Source organism: Aythya fuligula, chromosome 6, assembly GCF_009819795.1.
Source record: "Aythya fuligula isolate bAytFul2 chromosome 6, bAytFul2.pri, whole genome shotgun sequence".
NCBI classification, from domain to species: Eukaryota; Metazoa; Chordata; class Aves; order Anseriformes; family Anatidae; genus Aythya; species Aythya fuligula.
Genome location: NC_045564.1, coordinates 12704913 through 12724327, shown reverse-complemented (window position 1 = coordinate 12724327; position 19415 = coordinate 12704913). Strand labels below are relative to the sequence as shown.

The 19415-nt window shown below is 33.8% G+C and overlaps 1 protein-coding gene across 1 annotated transcript in view; it reads left to right on the top strand.

Moving 5' to 3' along the window:
- Positions 1-19415, top strand: part of ADAM23 (ADAM metallopeptidase domain 23) — a 71703-nt gene that overhangs the window by 31863 nt on the left and 20425 nt on the right. Inside the window, exons 10-21 of the mRNA XM_032190002.1 lie at positions 1509-1580; positions 4285-4451; positions 6086-6170; positions 6951-7041; positions 8589-8637; positions 10760-10859; positions 13654-13725; positions 14523-14609; positions 15095-15175; positions 16719-16769; positions 17235-17298; positions 18746-18851. Coding sequence (XP_032045893.1) covers positions 1509-1580; positions 4285-4451; positions 6086-6170; positions 6951-7041; positions 8589-8637; positions 10760-10859; positions 13654-13725; positions 14523-14609; positions 15095-15175; positions 16719-16769; positions 17235-17298; positions 18746-18851 — 1025 coding nt within the window. The remainder of the gene's footprint in view (positions 1-1508; positions 1581-4284; positions 4452-6085; positions 6171-6950; positions 7042-8588; positions 8638-10759; positions 10860-13653; positions 13726-14522; positions 14610-15094; positions 15176-16718; positions 16770-17234; positions 17299-18745; positions 18852-19415) is intronic.

The following is a 19415-nucleotide window of genomic DNA, read 5'->3' as shown; positions in this document are numbered from 1 at the left end:
GTTAATATTACCTATTTCCACACAGTTTTAATTTCCTGTAGCACTAAAGATGCACCTAAATGTATTTAACTAGGTTGTATTTTTTACAGACTTAACTCTGCTTTATTTTTGTTAGAGAAGCTGCATTTAGAGACGTTATGTCATATGCTGGTATTGATTTTGACCTTTAGTCTTCTGAAACCAAGAACATGTTCAAAGTCTGTAATTTTACCTTTCCACTCTGTGAAAGTTTAGGATTGCCTCAAAACAAAACAGCAACCCTTTTCGCCCCTTATTTTTGTTCAAGTATCCTGGATCTCCATAGAGCAAACAGAATCCCATAGCACTGCAGCTAAAAGTGTTTAGGTTTGAGAATAGTAATAGGGGAGCTTTGTGTATTAAAATTAGCTGTGCATATACTGATAAGACAGCATTGTGGAACTTAGCAGTGAATGACAGTGAATGTAGAAAATACTGTAGTCGAATGAATCTCAGCCATCGTTAAAGAGTTTGGTGAACTTTGTTGTCTCTATGGCGTTTTGTCTTTATAAAACTAGATTGCTTGTGCAAAAATAACTGGAATTTACAGGGGTGGATAAAATGTTACCTAATGTGGTGGAGGCGTCAAATTTCTTGGTAACACTCTTTTGACTTTCAATTTGAGAAATACAGATTATTTAATTTTTAAAATATAGATGTCTTTCAAGTTTAATTTCACCTTGACTTCAATTGTAATTCTGGAAACCAGGGAGTTTTTGTCTGTAATTCCAGTTTAGGAAGGTAGTTGATCATCTAACTAACTTCTCTTGATGGGAGTAACTCCTGAGATGTTCAGAGAAGAGTCTAGACCCTCTTGTTTCAAGGACTCCGAGGTACCATGTTTCAAAGTGGGAATAGCTGGCATTTTCATGGAACTTGATGATATTGCTCATTAGGTAATGCCATGTGCTGTTTTTAACCAGTAGCTGAAATTAGTAAGAATATTTTTTGAGAAGATTTGTTACATTCTTTGTTCTGTGCATCTTTTTTGTTCCCTTTTAATGAAATTTTGAAGACTTACTTATCCTATTTGCAAATCATAGTATAATGCAAATTCCCTTTTTAACTTTACAGTTTTTCTCAAGTCATGGATTCACACTCAGCTACTATAGCATGTCTTTGGTAAAAAATTGACTTTGAATGGAAGGGTCTGGTGGGCCAGCATTCTGTCATAAGGTCATATTTATGAGCTCTACAGGCAATGAGTTTACCTTGAATTTTGTCTTGAACACCTGAACTTCAATTCTAGATGGGATATTTTTTGTGGCTACGTGTTTGTTTAATAGATGTGAAAGGCTGTCTAGCAGACATGGTTTCCAAAATTTTCCAGGGATTCTTGAATATGAGTTATAGGCTGTGATCTGCAAAGTTTTTGAGTTTGTCCCTTTGTCTTTCCTAAAATATTATTTTTTCTTCTTTGCTATAAAAGTAATGAATTAGTAATAAATATTTAAGTTCTCACTGTGTTCTACTTTTTCTTCTCCTTTTAGTTCAAAAAGCATCGCTCTTCAAATGCATACACAAACAATTTTGCAAAATCTGTGGTAAACCTTGTAGATGCTGTAAGTATCAATTTGTCTTTGGAAAATGGTATCACTAATTTCATTAGTTTAGTTCTGTATTTAAAAAATTAACATTAGCAGATACCAGATAAAAAGAAAATGAGCGGCTATAAAAATTGCATTTTAAAACTCATTTCCAGCTTCTCTGCAAAAAAGTAGCCTGGGGTGAATGTGTAAGAAACCAACATTTTTTCCTTGGCATTTTTCTCAAAGCTTGCACCTTCCAGAGTCTACCTTTGGCAGGGTGGATTTCAAACTTGAATGAGCTTTCAGCATTATCCAGTGCATAAGAATGAGATGCAATCAAGTTTAGATTCATGAAATAAAACTAACCTAAAGTAGTTGAAGCTGCAGGTGGAATTCAGAAAGGATACACATATCTATTGAGAGAAAAATAGAAGGTGTAAATAAAAATTCTCTTTTATAAATCTATATAGCTTAAAACTAAAATCCCATTGTAGTGCATCATAAATGGGTACCACCAATACAGATACCATACTCCTATTTGTGAAGCACACAAACTACAGGTAAGATTTGTTGGAAAAATTTGACCTTGTCTCTTTTCAGAGCTGTGTCAGTAGGGGAAAGCAGGATGGATTCTCTGGTAGTGATGAATGCAGACTAACCAAATTCTGACTCAAAGTCCCCATTGCATGTAACGTTATCAATACCAATAGAACTGTGTGATAAGATTCAAAGCAAAATATTGTCAATAGTTTGTTTTGCTTGGAGGAAGCAATAAAGTATTTGTATTTAATGCCTTACATAAGAAGTATTACATGTATTGAAAATTTAGGTGAATACAGAAAATACTGGAAGTGGGAACTAGGCAAGTTTTATGTAACCATCTGAAAATACTAAATATAAATAATAGAAAGAATATTGCTACAATTCATATTGCACATTTCAAAAGGCGGTAGGTTCATCTTCTTATCTGATCATTATTTCTTTGTATTTCTACTGCATTTAAACAACTATTTAACTATTTTTCCTTTCTCTGATTATTCCTTCTGTTTTTCCATTTTTATTTGCCGTGTGTATATTTACAGAAATATTCAGCTTCTTTCCAGTGTAGAATTCAGTCTAGTCATAGAGATTTTGCAAAATGATGTCCTAGGGGCCTTTTCTTTAAATGGAGCATGAAAAGGAGCAGGGATTTCTGCCTTATTATTCCCTTATGTTCATAAGGAGGTAGCTGTATTTCTTACTGAATATTATGGGAGAAAGGATACCGGCTTTCAGGGACTTTCAGTTTCTCTGCTCTCTATGCCATCCTTTCCTTCCTGTTCACTTCAGGAAGTATAGTTTTCATCTCAGCAAACATAAGTAAAGGCTTTATTGATCCAGCCATATATAATTTCTGAGTTTTAATTTCATTGATTTCTTTCAAGTAGTTAACCACTTCTGTGGGTATGTTCTTAGACTGCCTCCCTCACACTGAAGCATATTCGTATTCTTTTTCCTTAAAAGTTCTTGGACAAAACTGAGCTTGTCTGGTTGTTCTCCCATTTTACTGTTTATTGCCTTTTCTTCTAAGCTGAATATTATGCACTGACTTTTTTTTTTTTTAATAAGGATAAAGCTGCCTTGACACAAAACAGTAGGATGCAAGCCAGTGTTAATTTATTCAGTATAAATGTCTATCATAACTGCAGGAGGATATTTGCAATTCACATTGTGTAGTGTAGGTATGATTTGGAAAAAAATATAATTAAAACATTTTAAATGTGGTGCCTTATGGAAATGACCAAGTAACTTTTGAATATTTTTATAGATTAAGCAGCTAATGGATTAATTATGAAAAGCTTTTCAAATCATAACTGAGCATATTTGGCCAGTAAATGTTCTTCATGTCCCATGAAATACTTCAGATTGGTAGGCTGTCTATTATAGGTAAAGAATCTATCTCTCGTAGATTTGCAGTAACCTTAATTAATAAAATTTGGCATCTTATGTCCTGATCCTAAAGTGAGCAGCAGTTTTATTTCAGTAGCAAATACCACGCACAAAGCTAAAAATGTTATTTTAAAGCTGACTTGTAATTGTTAGGGCCTGATTGTAATTGTTAGGGCCTGGTTGTCATTTACTTGCCTCCTGCTACAGTGACATTAAAATCAATGTAAAATCTAATATTCTTAATTCTCACGTTGCTTAAGTGGCATAAAGTGATCATAATATAAATGAAAATCAAGCTTTGTGTGTCTTAATTTTTGCATCTATTGGAGAAAACTGAGAAGTTACTTAATCTTGACTTGAAGAGTTGGCTTTGGTTTTCCTTTGTTTTTTGAAATCTTTTCTTTTTCTTTGAGATTATCCTGTGCACGTTTCCATTTCTACTTTATTGATTTTTATACAGGTTTTATGCAAAAATGAATAGTGAAATCATTTGACGTGAGAGTTATAAAGAGAATTATAAAGAAAATGGAATAACTCAAAAAAAAAAAAAAAAAAAAAGGAGCAGCAAGTTTTTTTGTTTGCTCGTTTATTTTATTTTTATTTTATTTATTTATTTTTTAATATAAAAAAAGGTTTTAGGTTGATTGGATTATTAACTTTTAGGAAATCCAAGGCATTACCAGCTAACTGTTTTCCCATGTTTCCCTCCTGATTTATCCCTCTTGTCCTTCCGCTTTACTCTTACTGGCTGACTGTGCATGTTTGACCCAGTGTTCTACTCCTGTGCCTGTCCTGTCTCTGCCCTCAGATATACAAGGAACAGCTGAACACCAGGGTGGTCCTTGTTGCTGTGGAAACTTGGACAGACAGAGATCGTATTAATATTCACCCTGACCCACTGCAGATGCTTCACGATTTCTCCAAATATCGACAACACTACATCAAACAACATGCTGATGCTGTGCACCTCCTCTCGTATGTACTATTATACAATGACTGAGACTGTTACAGTTTTATATACTTTTCTGTATATACTGGTTTTGTCTACCTGTGTCATATTGCTTACTTTTTTGCTTGGTAGTCATTACATCAATACATGTCTTCCTCAGCAGGTTCAATCTATTTTTTAATGTGTTAGTCTATTTTTAATACGTATAGAATCTACTATGGTTTTGTTGATTATATATATGCAAAATAAAATGTTAATGTTTTTGCAACCTGGAGACAGTGTCACATATTGGTAATGTCTCCTGATGCGCCCTTAAGGACACTTAGTTTTGCTACTCATCTATAATGTACTGCTTTTCCAGTAAAGAGCAGGAGAGGGCAGAGCTGACAGTATTATGTGTTGCCACAAGAGCATTCCAGTTACTGTATTTGTTCTTATGTGTAGCTGCAGTGACATTTATTAATGGAAGGTCTCCTCCTTTAGAGGTAAAGTGATTTTTTTCTGTCATGTGAGATACAGCATTTTGAGGGAAATTCCACTTGAATCATTAGACACATCATCAACCTTGAGTAACAGTATACTTTAATTCACAGCATTGTAATCAAAGAGGAGGAAGAAGTGAGTTCTCCTGTGTAGCATAAAGATTTTGAGCCTTCTCCTACCTATGCTATGGAGGATGGAATGACAAATATTTTGTATGAGATCCTATCATTCTACTTCTGCAACAGAAGATACAGATAGGGGATGAAGAATTTCCTAGAGCCTCTGCCATAGCTGCACTGTCTTAACACAGGCATTGCAACACAATGCCAATTTTGCTTCTTATATGATATGCAAAGCACTGATGATGTGCTCTTTAATTATTTTTTGCATGGGTTGTCTCCCTTGCTGAATAGATGTACCAACTCGCTAAGTGTTACATGACTGTGAGGCAGGATTCTTTTTTAAATAAAGTATATTTCTGTTTCTAACAATGATAAGTGAGTGAAGACTGCTACAGGAATCTTGCCTGAATTTCTTCACTTGAGTAACTGAATTCTAAAATTGCTATTATGTTATTTTATAAAATAATCTCTGAAAAAAATGACTAGAAGAAGTTAAATAAAAGTTAGTGGTGCTGCAGGATGAGGTTCCAAAGAAGATGAAATCATAGTTGCTGTTTGGAATGAAAGAGGAGAGTGTTCAAAATAAAATCAAGTCTGGAAAGGATAATAGGCCAAGGCTGGACCTGATTTTCCTAAAGATATCTCAGAGTATCTGATAAGATTCTACCTTATGAGTACATGCTGATAGATTGTCAAATTTATTCCTTTTCTTGTTTATCTTATACATTTTAGTACAGAATTCCTTCTTGACAGATGATAAGTTGGAATATATTCATTGTTATCTTTTTAAAGAAAATGTTGTTACTGAATTTTCTTAGGAATGTGGTTGGCTTATTTCTGGTTGGCTTGTTTATGGGTTGGGACTAATACTGACTTTACAGGATAAACAATACTTCGGTTGTATTAACTCTTTTAATGAGTTTACTCTGTAAACAATAGCTTTTGATGTTAGATGAGGATTAATGTGCATGTAATGTGTGTGAAAGTTTAATCTTTCATTAAGTTCTTGGTGTCCAATCTTAGTTATTTTCACTTTATTTTTATTTGTTCATAAGGAATGTGACATTTCATTACAAAAGGAGCAGCTTAAGTTACTTTGGAGGGGTTTGCTCTGTCACCAGAGGAGTAGGAGTGAATGAGGTAAACTTTCACCACCACTAAAATGAAGTAAAATAGAAACTACTTTATAACTACAGAATTCATATGTTACAGTATTCAGAGCTTTAAAGATAATTTATTTATTGAAAAGTTAAGACATCTCACAGGCAATCTTGTATTATCACTAAAGTACTGCTTGCTATACTTTTCTTTTTAAGATTAATTTCTTCTGTCTGCATTATACTCTCATGAGTATCATAAACTGTTTTTTACATATTTGTCAAGTATAGACCAAAAATCTCAGACTAAAGAATTTGAATACAGCACTGAAACTCCTTTGGGATTTTCTCACTATAAGAGGGTTGATCTTCTGAGGTGCTGATGGCATGTAGCCATTACTAATTTATTTTAGCTTAAAAGCTAAAATCATTAAAGCTAGTATTGATTTTTTTTTTTCTTAATAATATTTTTATCCTCAGAGTAGTGTTAAATCTAATATGAAAATCTCATTTTGATGTGGGTTAATCATATTACACAAAAACTGTATTACCTATACAGTAAGAAACAGACTCCTTTCTGTAGGTTGACCACTGGACAGGGATTTCCTCAGAATAAGAGGAAGATTTTTCCATTAGAGACTTAGTTGTGTTTATTTTCTTTATATGCACACAGAATTGTGATTGGCTGGACATAATTACTTTGTGATGTAGTAGGTATGTGGTAAACCAGGATGAGTTGGGATAATATTAATTACAATAGTTTATGCTCTTACCCTTTTTTTTTCTTTTTTTCTTTTTAAATTGCTTGCCTCTTCATACACAGTATGGCCTTCCATTGGCCATGGCACAGGAATTAGCACAAAGTCTTGCTCAGAACCTTGGAATACAGTGGGAGCCAGCTGCCAGGAAACCGAGTATGTACATGGAGTCACCTTTTGTCCTCCTTAGCTAAATCTATAAATACTCGTCCTTTGTAATATTTGAAATGAACACCAAACTTTTAACCATAGAACAAGACATTCTATTTTTGGAAATATAACTGAAAACGTTTCAGTTTAACCAAAGTGAGAGCCACTCATTTTGCAATGACCTCAGCAATGTCCTGATTTAGGTTAGATTCATAACCAACATTCAAAGGTGTAATGTAAAAACAACATTAGTTTAACTCAGAATTCCTTACCTATCATAATGTAATCTACAATTCCTACAGAACTGTTACTTTTTTTTTTTTTTTTTTTTTGGAAAAACACGTTATTTATAAAGAAGTTGCTCAACTTGGTATCTGGCTGCTTCACAGCTGGATTAGATTGACATGGTAAAGCCTGTCTGGGGAGTAAAGAAACTTTTTTTTTCCCCCTTCTCACTTGTATCTTGTAAGCAATTTGGCTACATTATCTCTTTGTTTTTTTTTTTTTTTTCTGTAAAACTGTGAATGATAGTAGCAACTTTGTTTTGGAATCACTTCGGAGATCTGCGAATTAGGAAGCAATGTGAAGGGAGTATTGTTTTGTAAAGCATCACTTTTAAACTGCGTAAACTTGGAAATAGCTAAAATATTTTGTTTTCTACATTGTTGTTTTCTGGTTAGATAAAGCAGTGTTTATCTAACATGGAAATCAATATTTCTTTTGTCTGTAGGGTATAAACATTTTTAAAATGCTAGCTTAGTTTCCTTATTTGGATACGCTTTATAGAGGAAGATTAATGAGAGACCTGGATAGAGGAGAAATAGCCATAGAAATAATTGTATTTTCTGTCGAGGAAAAGTTTAGATTTAGTGCAGTAACCAGAATGCAGAACGTTAATCTTTAAGACGTTCCTTCTTTGGTAGATGATTTTTATGGGTAGTCTATAACTTCTGGTTTACCAACCATAATATATTGATCTTTTGGTTTTATTTTATGAATTTTGTCACTGTTGACTTACATGCTATAGCTGTAAGTAAACTGTAAATCCACTTTCACTTAACTACTTTTTATAATGAATTTTGGTTTGGCTGATCCACATATTGTTAGTTGCTATTAATACCTATATGACAAAGAGGGAAAAAAAAATATATGGACTGTCCTGTAACAATTTTCCTTCGTGGTGTTCTGTACGCATTTTAGGTTGGAGGAAGTGGCAACATTTTTAATCACCAGGATTGTATACTACACAGAGCCTTGTGCTGCCTGTTTTGAGAGCATGTAGGGAAGAATGTTGCCAGCTATTTTTAGCTTTTTATACTGCCTGAAACTTAGTGTTGAGTCAAGAATGTGCACATATAGGAATGTGAAATGACCACATTCCTTGTAAGTATATTAACAGTTTTTCAAGTGGGCTGTTTTTTAGGGCTGTACAGCAATTCGATCAGCTAATCTTTGTATAATTAGTCAAGGTCCATTATTATAGCGAGTACTTCATTGTAAGCGTATTTATAACTGTTTTCCTTTTCTGTTGTATGTTGGTCTTGTCTGAGAAGAGTGTGACTGCACTGAATCCTGGGGTGGTTGCATCATGGAGGAAACAGGGTAAGTCCTAACTATCAGTAACTGAGGGCTCTGGAATAAGTTCATAGTTTACATTATGACATAAATATTTATGTACTGGACTATGTGCATGTGTTTTATTACCAATAAATGAAAATCTAGTAGCCCAATCATTAGGATAATTGGTTTTGTCTTTTCTATTTTTCTTTGTTATTGCCATTTTAGGAAGATACTCATAAATCTTAGATTCTGGAGTTCATAGGAGAGTTATTCTGAAATGGTTTGTTACACTTAAAACGATTCAAGAGTAAAGAATGTGAATTTTCAATTAAATAAACCCATACTTTTTCCATACAGTTGAAAAGCATCGCAATACAGTTTTGATAAGTGATATTCCTATTTTCTTCATAATTTTATTTTTTTCCATTTCCTTCAAAATTCTAATTTTGAATGAGCAGATCTCTCTTCTGTTCAAGTGAATAAAAGTAGAAAGCTGAATGTTTTCAGCAAGTGCTCTCAATCCTTAACTATACAGTTGTTAAAGTCTGAGGGGGAAGCATATCTATATAGGACAAGACCAAGTTTCATTGCACTCTACGCACTGCCAAAGATTCTTTTCTTTATATTGTATTCTTTCTTTGTATTGTAAGCAATTTGGCAGAAAAGGAGAACTTCTGAAACAGGTTTTTGAGTCCTGAGGTCCCTTCCTGCAGAATTCTTTCCCGCTGCAAAAATCCTGGAGAAATTTAGTTATAAATAAGACAGAAGGAGCTTAGTTTGTTCATATACGTTATCTGGAATTTGATTCTGCAGTAGAATTACTGTGCGGCTTTCCTGTGAGCTTGTGTTTGCCAGCTACCTTATGAATGCAGCAGAGAATTACATAATGTTTGTTTCTGTAATACGAAGTAAGGCATAGATCAGAATAGATACTAGCTTCATTCTCATGGTGAACTCAGCAAAGTAGCTGTCTCAGATGGAAATGTCAGTAGAAGATGTTGTGGAACAAACCTCTTCTGCAGATAAAGTAACAGTAAAAAATTGCTAGAAGCAGATTATAGTCACCCAGAAGCTGAAAAAGAAGCATAATGTAAAATATTACACTTAAAATATTAAATAATAAAAGTGAAATGGGTAAATAATTAGCTGCAGTGTAAAGCCTTTAACTTAAATCCATCAGTACCAGAATACCTTTTATTTTAACACAATAATTCATTGGGGAAATGTCAGCTCAATAGCAGTCAAGCAAAGCACCCTTTTCCAATAACATTTGGGAAAGGAATGGAGAACATCCTTACAGCACTGTTATCCCCCATCTTTCAATGTGAATAGTTCTGATTCCCAGATGTCAAAACATGGCTATTAAAATTATTTGATGTTTTCTATATAAGAAATGACTAATAAAATCTGTTTTCATCAGGATGGGAAAGAGATGGAGAACAGGAGATAGGAGAGAAGCCATCATAATCAGCATAGTAAATGAGGGAGAAAATACAATGAAGATTTTTAAATAAGATTAAACAAGGCTTCCCAAGCAAGTCCTTGCGCAGAAAATTGTTGAAAGATGGAAAAATATTCTGTCAATAGTAGTACGCTGCTGTTCTGGATGCTTTCCTGGGCATTTTCTCAGGGCCAAAGTCTGAGATGAGATTTGGGAAATGTTTGTTGTTTTTATTTATTCCGACCCTGTGCAGCTACAAATGGCTATGAATTCTTTTTGCTTTAAAAAATCAACCTTATTAACAGGATCAGATGACTTGAACAGTTTTAAAACCCTGGCATGAAAACAGGGATCAGGAATGTAATCCATTATTTAAACTGAAGTTGCAGCGAAAGAAACCATAAAGCAATTGGATTATGCATACAATCAAGAGGGTGCATAGCAGCTTTTTATGATAATGTGGTTTCATATTATTAAGAAGATTTGAAGACCATGGTATCCATAGATAGACCATAGATCTATATAACAAAGATACAAAAATGCAAACAATTCTAAAAATCTTTTTCTTTCATTCTGATTTTGTTGTTTGAAATATAAATCTGAACTGACAATACACAGTGGCTGTAAGAAACAGGGATTTACAGTGTAAAAAATGTTATGACCCCTCTGCCCTCTTCCAGTAACTGTTGATGCATTTACTCAGCTAATTCTTTGCTATTTTAGGGTTTATCATTCCAGGAAATTCTCCAAGTGCAGCATTGCAGAATACAAAGAATTTTTACTTCGTGGGGGAGGTGCTTGTCTTTTCAACAGGCCAACAAAGGTAATAAATGTTTAGCAGGGGTGGTGACTACCAACACGTTATAATGAGAATGTAATTGTTCCACTAACACCCATCTGGTTTCAGATTTGTCAAAATATCTGTGTGGGTATTTTCTGAGGTTACTTGTAATTAGCTGAATGTTCATCCATAACATTTAAAAATAGTCTTGAGGAATCATGCAACTTGTTTTCCATTAATTCTTCATGCTCAAATAATGACAAATCTTGCAGTTGATTTGCGTAGCTAGATGCATCCCATTTTAGAATAAATGTTCTACCTATTAATCTGAAAGTAGTGCAAAATAAATCCAGAATTGAGTTTGTATAGCACATCTACTCTATTCTTGGGATCTTTGCTTGACGTTGTTAAAAGGAATTTAATTCCTAATGTGGTAATTGGCATATCAACAGATTTTACATCATATAGAGAGTAGCAGTATTGTTGAAGTTAATTTCATTTTATTTCAGGTATACAGCTAACAAAGTCCATAATTTATAACAATTTCCTCGTACCATCCACATTCCTTTTTTTTCTACAAAAAAAATCAAGGTCATTTTTTTTTCTTTCTTCCTAAGGCGATATGAACATGACATCCCTCTAAAGCAACTAAGTAGTGTAAAAATACTCCATGTGGCATTTTTTGCAATGTAAGATCAATCTGAAGTATTAATACTCTATTTAATGACAATGTCAAACTTGCTGTCCTTGTAGAATTTAATACTGCATGGACTACCAGACTGTTCTGTTTGCTGTGCTGTATCCTTTGGGGACCATTACCTTGTACAATTAACAAAAAAAAAATGTGCTTCTTAGAGTGTTTTGAATCTTTTCCTAGGGTAGCAGTTTTTGCTTGTAGAATAAGAGTGGGAGAATTGTTACAGAAAAGAGTAAGTGGGGAGAAAGAAAAAATTTCATTTTTGTGATTAAAATAGGATGATGATAAGGTAATGGGAAGTAATTGTGAAATTGCAGACAAAATAAAAATGCAGTTTACTTCAATGAAAGTGATCCCAGGAGAATGGTTGAATTATCTTTATATGTTATCTGTGTTAGTGTTTCACAACTTCAAAATTAAAGGTCTTTAGGGAAAAAAATCATACATCATTTTGAGTCTTATTATTTGGAGGTAGGTAAGTGAGGTGGAAAATAGCATACTTAATTTTGAGATAATTAAAATGTAGTTGTGTTAAGCAGTCACCATGATGTCATTTTTAATTTGAGCTTAATTTGAGTCTGTGACACATAGGAACATTTGATGGTGTTTGTGTAATGCCACAGGAAGTTTGTTTGCTTTTGTTCTTGAAATTCTCTGATTGACCCCTTTGCATTATCTTACCAGCTGCAGGTCAAATAACCAGGTCTGTTTGATAGAGAACTAAATTTCAGGTTCAGAATATCAGATGTTGAAGTTTCCACAGAAGCATAGAAATAACAATGGCTTATAGAGAGAACGAAAAAATAGTTTTCTCAATCATGTTGACATTGCTACTAAAGAAAAGTACATGTGGTTATTGTTTCAGTTTAGTTTTGCATCCAGCACCCAAAATTACAGGTGCTGTTGATTATCTATGCAGTTTATGCAAGAAAAAGAAAATATTTTCTTTCTTTTTAATGAGGTAATATTGTTCCTCTTTTTATTTTCTTTCTTTTTTTTCCTTTTTTTTTTTTTTTTTTTTAGGAGTTTTAAAGCAATCTTATACGATTAAGCTCTTCTCTGCCTGACTTGATTATAATAGAATTTACCAATCAGACCTTACCAGCAGAAAGTATCAGGTTGTTACTAGCAGTGAGTGTTCTGAGAGAGAGAGAATAGGGAGTGAGTGGAAAGATGTAAAATGGACATATGACCAAAAAAAATGCAATAAGAATAAACTAGTTAAAGATTGTAATGTAAGAAAATGTAAATAAAAAATACTGACTCCCATGGTGGTTTAGTGTACAATGTCTTAACTGTCCCTTTGAACAGCAGAACCAAAAATAATACAAAGAGACTTGAGATTTTAGTCCAATGCTAGGCTTAGAGGTCGACAATAGTTTTGGTTTACCTTTTAAAAAATATTATACTTAGAATTATTCGTAGATTTTCTTTTTTTGCCAGTATCAGAAAACATGGTGTAATTTGTGAATTACTCAAGAGTTTATTTCCTGGTTATTAATTGGGGAATGTATTGTTTTTCTCATTTAATTTTCATCCTGAACTACAGAATATATCTATATTGTATATATCTGGTCCTGGGAGTATCTGCTTAGCACGTTTTATATTTATCTGTGTTATTCCAACTTAGTTATACACACAGTAGACCAGGTAGTTTTAATAGTATTTCTTAGTGTTATTATTTTCACGCATGAACACATTACACTGGAATAGATGGAAGGTAATTGCAGGAGCAAGTATGGGTGCCTGAGTAGATCCTAGAGATCATATTACTGTTTTCTTAAAGGAATTGTCAAATTATGCAAGTCCATGAAATTAGAATGAAGTTACCACTTTGTGATCTATTTTACTGTCTCAGTTTATTTATTTTTTGGGGGGTGAATATTCTCTTAAAGGGGGCTAGCAGACAGGTGGTTTAGCTGTATTACATTTCATGTATTTCATGTCTGCATGATTCTGACTAGCTGCACTTGAAAGCCATGCAGCATGCCCTATCACTGTAGTAAGGGATATATTCTCTGTGTGAGAGTGTGTCTGTAGCATTGCAGAGATGGGCTATGTATGATAGAAAAGTCATTTGATACTATTTTTATTCTTACTTTTGGGGCCGGGGGCTCGGGGGTGCTCTTTTGCTTTCAGCTCTTTGAAACTACTGAGTGTGGAAATGGATACGTGGAAGCAGGAGAAGAATGTGATTGTGGTTTCCGAATGGCAAGTAAAGAGTTCTTATATCCTATTCTGCAAGTCTGCCTCACAAAATACATTAAGATAATTTATATGATCGGTAAGAGAGGAGGAAGGGTTATGGAAATTAATCTGTTTTGCCTTTTGCTATGGAACAAATTAATTAAAGGACTGTTAAAATATTTTTTTCCAGTGAGAATGAGTGCAAAAGTAAAGTCTATACTCAGAACAGTCTTCCTGTCATTTTAATGAAAAGGAGTTACTGTTTTCTAGCATATTTTGCATTGCGCTGTAGAAATGTTTACCCCTTTCCTTTGCCTGGGTAGTGTGTCTGGAGCGTTAGGTTCCTCATCAGTGTTCTGGAAATATGTGTCTTTGTTCAGACAACGAGTAAGCTTTTGTTTTATTCTCTAATGTAGAAATATTTATGGAACTTTTTTTTTTTTTTTTTTTTTCCAAAAATCTGTCCTGTAGCCTTGAGAGCTAGTTCTAATAATTAACTATAGTTACAAATATAATTAGTTTTCTTAATTGTTTTTCTGCATTTAACACAATTTGACTACGCAGTATGCATTGGTACAGGCTATTCCCCACCTGTGTAGAGGCTTTGGAAAGTGTGAATCTACTTATTACTATAGCACGTATGTCACCATTTTCCTCTTACTTTACAATTTGAGCATTGTAAAGGATATTTTCAGCTGATAATTTCAAGTCATTAGCGCTAAAGTGAATCTTTTGTCTGCTGGTACATTATAGTTGGTTGGAAAGATTGGGAAAAATATTTAAAATGGGAAATTAAAAAGATCACTTACTGTTTTCTTCAGGAATGCTATTCAGACTGTTGTAAGAAGTGCTCTCTTTCTAATGGAGCTCATTGTAGTGATGGACCCTGCTGTAATACATCATGTCTTGTGAGTGTTCTTGCATTGTATCTATTGTTCTTCTCAGTTGTCTGTGGAAGTCATGCACTTGTTAAAGTTGCAAGTGTAATTTATGGACAATGAAGAGAAACAGCTCAAATATAGGCTGAGACTATTATTCCAGACAATATTCCAGTGGTTACTGCACCAAATATAAAGGGAATAATAGTTGCATTAGATTCGTGTTCATGTAAAAATGACATTTATTTTTATTTATCTATCATAGATTACAAAATATATATATATATATTTTGGAAGTATTACATACTTCATTTTAGCCTTTAAAAGATTAAGAAACTGGAACATTTTTTCAATGCTTTGAAATAGCTGTTGAGGTTGTGTTGTTTTGTGGTTAGACAAGCAAAAAAAAGAACAAATATATGTGAGTGTAGTGTTTAAAAAGCATTAAAATGAAGAGTAATTCCAAACAGGAACCTTTGCTGTTACATAATCTTACTATATTCTTCATTTTCTAGTTTTTTCCACGAGGCTATGACTGTAGATATGCAGTGAATGAATGTGATATTGCAGAATTCTGCACTGGAGATTCTGGCCAGGTATGTAGGCAGCTCTCTCTGCCCAAACTATTGCTATTTGCTTGCACTCGCTTCACACCAATTTAAGAGGAAAACCCAGACTGACAATCAGTTCTGTCATGTGCCCTCAAATAACTGTACTCGGGGAAGGGAAGAGTTTATTATTATTCTAACAAAATTTCTTAGATATAACAATACAAACTAATATAAGCAAGCAAACAAAATCTAGTGGTCTCAGAATATGACACTTTTGGGGGTTGGTTTTTAAAACTCATTCGTTTTATTTTTTATATCTGTATAACATTTGTGTCAGAAATCCTCCTGTACTCTCTGCTTTGTCTATAGTTTAATTACTAAGAATATAATGCAGATGTGAATGGGTTCAAAGTTAATAACAGTAAGATTTCATGAAATAAAAGTTTAAAATGCAGATATAGAAAATACAGACAATTACAACAAATTGGGAATAAAATGCTATGGTTTTAAGAGTGCACATGTGATTATTTTATAAATTGTACACATTTCTCTTGAAAATACTTCTATAATTCTCAAAAGTACAGGAATAAAGAGCAGACAAAAGGTTAATTTGAATTCTTTTAAATAGTTAACATTCAGCACATCTTCCATTTTCACAGTAGTTTTGACTTGTTAGGTCATACATGTTCCTTTTCAATACTGAGTATTTATCGCTGAGATTATATGAGAACTTTATAACTCTGCTGCAGCCTACTGTATCAGGTTCTTAACTTTGAAGAAATAAGATCTCATAGTTCTCTTTGGGCATTGGATGTATTGTAGATTACAATAAATTAACAGTAACCTCTTTGAATATTGTCATCCGAGACATTTACACTTACAGATAGTAGCTATTGGTGAGATTTTATTGTAAATCTTTCATTCTGTAGGTGGAGACTTCTCAGTGGAGGAAAGAGGCTTTTTTTATCTGGAATGGCTGCCCAGAAAGTATTGGCTATGATGTACATTGCAGCACCATGCCCTTTCCAAATCTTCACCAGTCCCTTTTTTGTTGAAGAAAAGCACTGATGCTGCTGTACTCCTAGCTTTAATTATCTGAGACTTCTGGGGCTAATGAATTGTTCATATCAAGAATTTTTGCAATGCCAAGAGAACATGACAATTAACATGATCATAATACAATATGGCTCTGTAATCAACAGAGTGGTAGGCTACAGCTAACTGTTCTCTCACGTTCTTAGTGGGACTGAGAATGTAGTGGCAGTGTTGCGTATGAGAACAAACACAGACACAGTGTTTGTTAGGAAATATCCTGTTACTGAGCACACCTGTTTTGCTTTTTATTTTGCTTCACCTCCTTAATTTCCATTGGGAATATGCAGAAAGTTAGAATCAAAGCTTGTATTTTATGGCTGAAGATGTTAATTTTTTCATTTTTATAAATAGCTATAAAGATTCCTCCAGTAATTATGTTATCTACCTCCTTTGTATGTTTTGCAATTGTCACTTAAAACCAGGAATATTCCATATGTGATCCTTTTGATGGATTGCAGTAACACGATTTAAAAAAAAATGTACTCCTTTTCAGTGTCCACCAAATCTTCATAAACAGGATGGATATGCCTGTGATTCTAATCAGGTATGTAATGTTCTCAGATCTCTGCACATCAATTAATACAGTTTGACCCAATACAAGTTTTCATTTTTGTAAAGATCCCGTCTTCTGTATTTCTGCATAGATATTGTCTTTTGGACATTAGTGTCATTTGTGCTGAATGCACTCTGTGAATAGTAATGATTTGTAGTTTGAGTAAAATCTGCTTGGTATCTTTACATTTTTGCATGTAGATATGAAATTATAATCCGTGTTCTTTACAGCTATGTAAATGAGAGATATGAAGCAGCTGCTGAAATTTCAATGCATATTAGACACCAACTGACTTTGAGAATCCAAGCCCAAATGTGTGGTCCATCTACCCAAATTCATGAAAACTATTATACACTCCAAGATGTGGATGAAGAATCAAAATGAGACTTTTGTCAGGGGAGGGGAATGAAAGGAAACAGTGGTCAGTTCTCATTACTAACATTGTGTTCTGTTTAGGGCCGTTGCTACAACGGTGAATGCAAGACAAGAGATAATCAGTGCAAATATATCTGGGGATCTAGTAGGTTGACTTCTACTACCTTAAATGTATTTTATTTCTACTTCATTCTTGCCTTTGTTTTATATTTTTAGTGTTTTACTTTTTTGTTCTTCCCACTGTAAGTTAAAAGGTTTCTGCTCAGTAGACAACAGTGTGAAACTGTGACTTGATTGCCAAACAGAAAGTCAGGTTGCATGCTTGTTTGGGAGTGGGGACAGTGAGATTGTTCTGACCTGATGTGGTTGCAGACATAGACAGGGTAGCAAATGCTGGACTCTGGTGGAGTTAGGTGAGATTAGCAAATTTGAGTTACTATTACCAGGGAAAAAAATGGGTTTCAGGATTTATTTTGTTCTATAGTTTCAAACATGGTTTTGGTTGTTAGGTTGTTCGTTGTTGGTGTTGCTGCTTTGCTTTTAATGGTAGTTGTCAATTCCCTTATCCCAGCACTGGTTCATGCTAAAGCTGCTCCTACCCTCTTTGTTGAATCATCCTATATTCAGGAAAATTCATACATTAGTATGTATTTAATTATCCATATTACAAATTTAAACATAGATGTAAACCTGATTGAGTAAAATAGAATTGTACTTGTGATGGAGTTTGCTTGCAGCTGAGAGGGGATAACTACTCAGTTTAATGACTTTGAGACAGTTCAGCAGAGCAGACCTATCAGGATGTCCTGTACTCTAGCACTTAATGTTTTCTTGAGTTTTGTCTAACCATAACTGCTACTGCTGCTTATGCCTACTTGAGACTTGAGTTTTTTCTTTCTTTTTTTTTTTTTTTTTTTTTTTTGGGGGGGGGGAGCCTGAGAGGTGAGGGATTTATTGTATAACATTTATTTGTTTTTACTTTATCATCCTCTATATAACTGTGGTGCTTTTTTCAGTGATTTTCAGAAGAAAAAAAAAAGTGTGTTCGCAAATAATTGTGGTTTTAAATCTGTTAGTTCAGATTTTCACTCCTAAGAAGCAGTAGAAATCACACTCTGACTGTTCAACCTTGATTTGTGTGTGAACTCCTAAAACAAACTGAAAAAAAACCAACACTTAGAGTTGATTATCAGGTGTTGTTGTATGTCATAGATATAATTTTTGATCTCCTGAAAAACAGATCAGGAATAAATGCAGTGAGAACAAACAGATTAATGCTATGTGTAGATGTTATGAGGTGAACCAAATAACAAATAGAGTTAAATTCAAATGGAGAAAACAACACAGTTACTTTTATAAAAGTTCAGAGCAGATTTTGAATATAGGGGGTTATTTAGAAAAAAGCATCTGTAGGTATTGCAGTTCTGTCTGTGTAGGTTCTCACTGTGGAAAGTGCTATCTCTGTATATACAAATGGTTAGATTTTGTGTTAAAAATAATAATGATCCAACTGCAATAGAATATTATGCAAGTTTTCAAAGCACTTGTGTCACTATTAAAAAGTACAATCCTTTTCCTTTCTTCATCAACAGAGTCCTCAGGATCTGACAAATTTTGTTATGAGAAGCTTAATACAGAAGGCACAAAAAAAGGAAACTGTGGAAAGGATGGAGACCGATGGATTCAGTGTAGCAAACAGTAAGTGTGGTTTAAGTAGAGACAATTGGTATTTTATAATATATTGGTTTAATTTTTAAATTTTTAATTTTTAAAACTATTGGTTTAATATTTCTGCTTGTTCATCAATGCATCAGCAGTTTGTTTAGCATTATTCTGAATATTCACCTCACAAGGTTTGCAGCTTGAGAAAGTTCCATGTCTGTTTCTGAAAAGTCCACAGGTGACTCAGCAATATATTTCTAAAGAATTCTAGGTTTTAAGGATAATAGTGTGTAATTTTTGTGCTCTCAGACAGCATGGGGTACAAGGCAACAAAAAGTCACAGGTTTATGTGTAATATACAAATGCCTTAGAATTGGTGGGGATAAATTAGGCTGCAAATTAACAGTGTGTTCTTGCTTGAGTGGCTCTAAGACTGTTACTAGGTTATGCTCTTTCAAGTATGTTCCAACCTTTATTTTGACCAGAGAGGAGCATTAGACATTTGAACAAGCTATATAGGAAATGGCTGATTTTATTTGTATGTGCACATTGCTAGATGAATATTTGATTAAATTTCCTTTTCAAGTCAATAATTTCTAA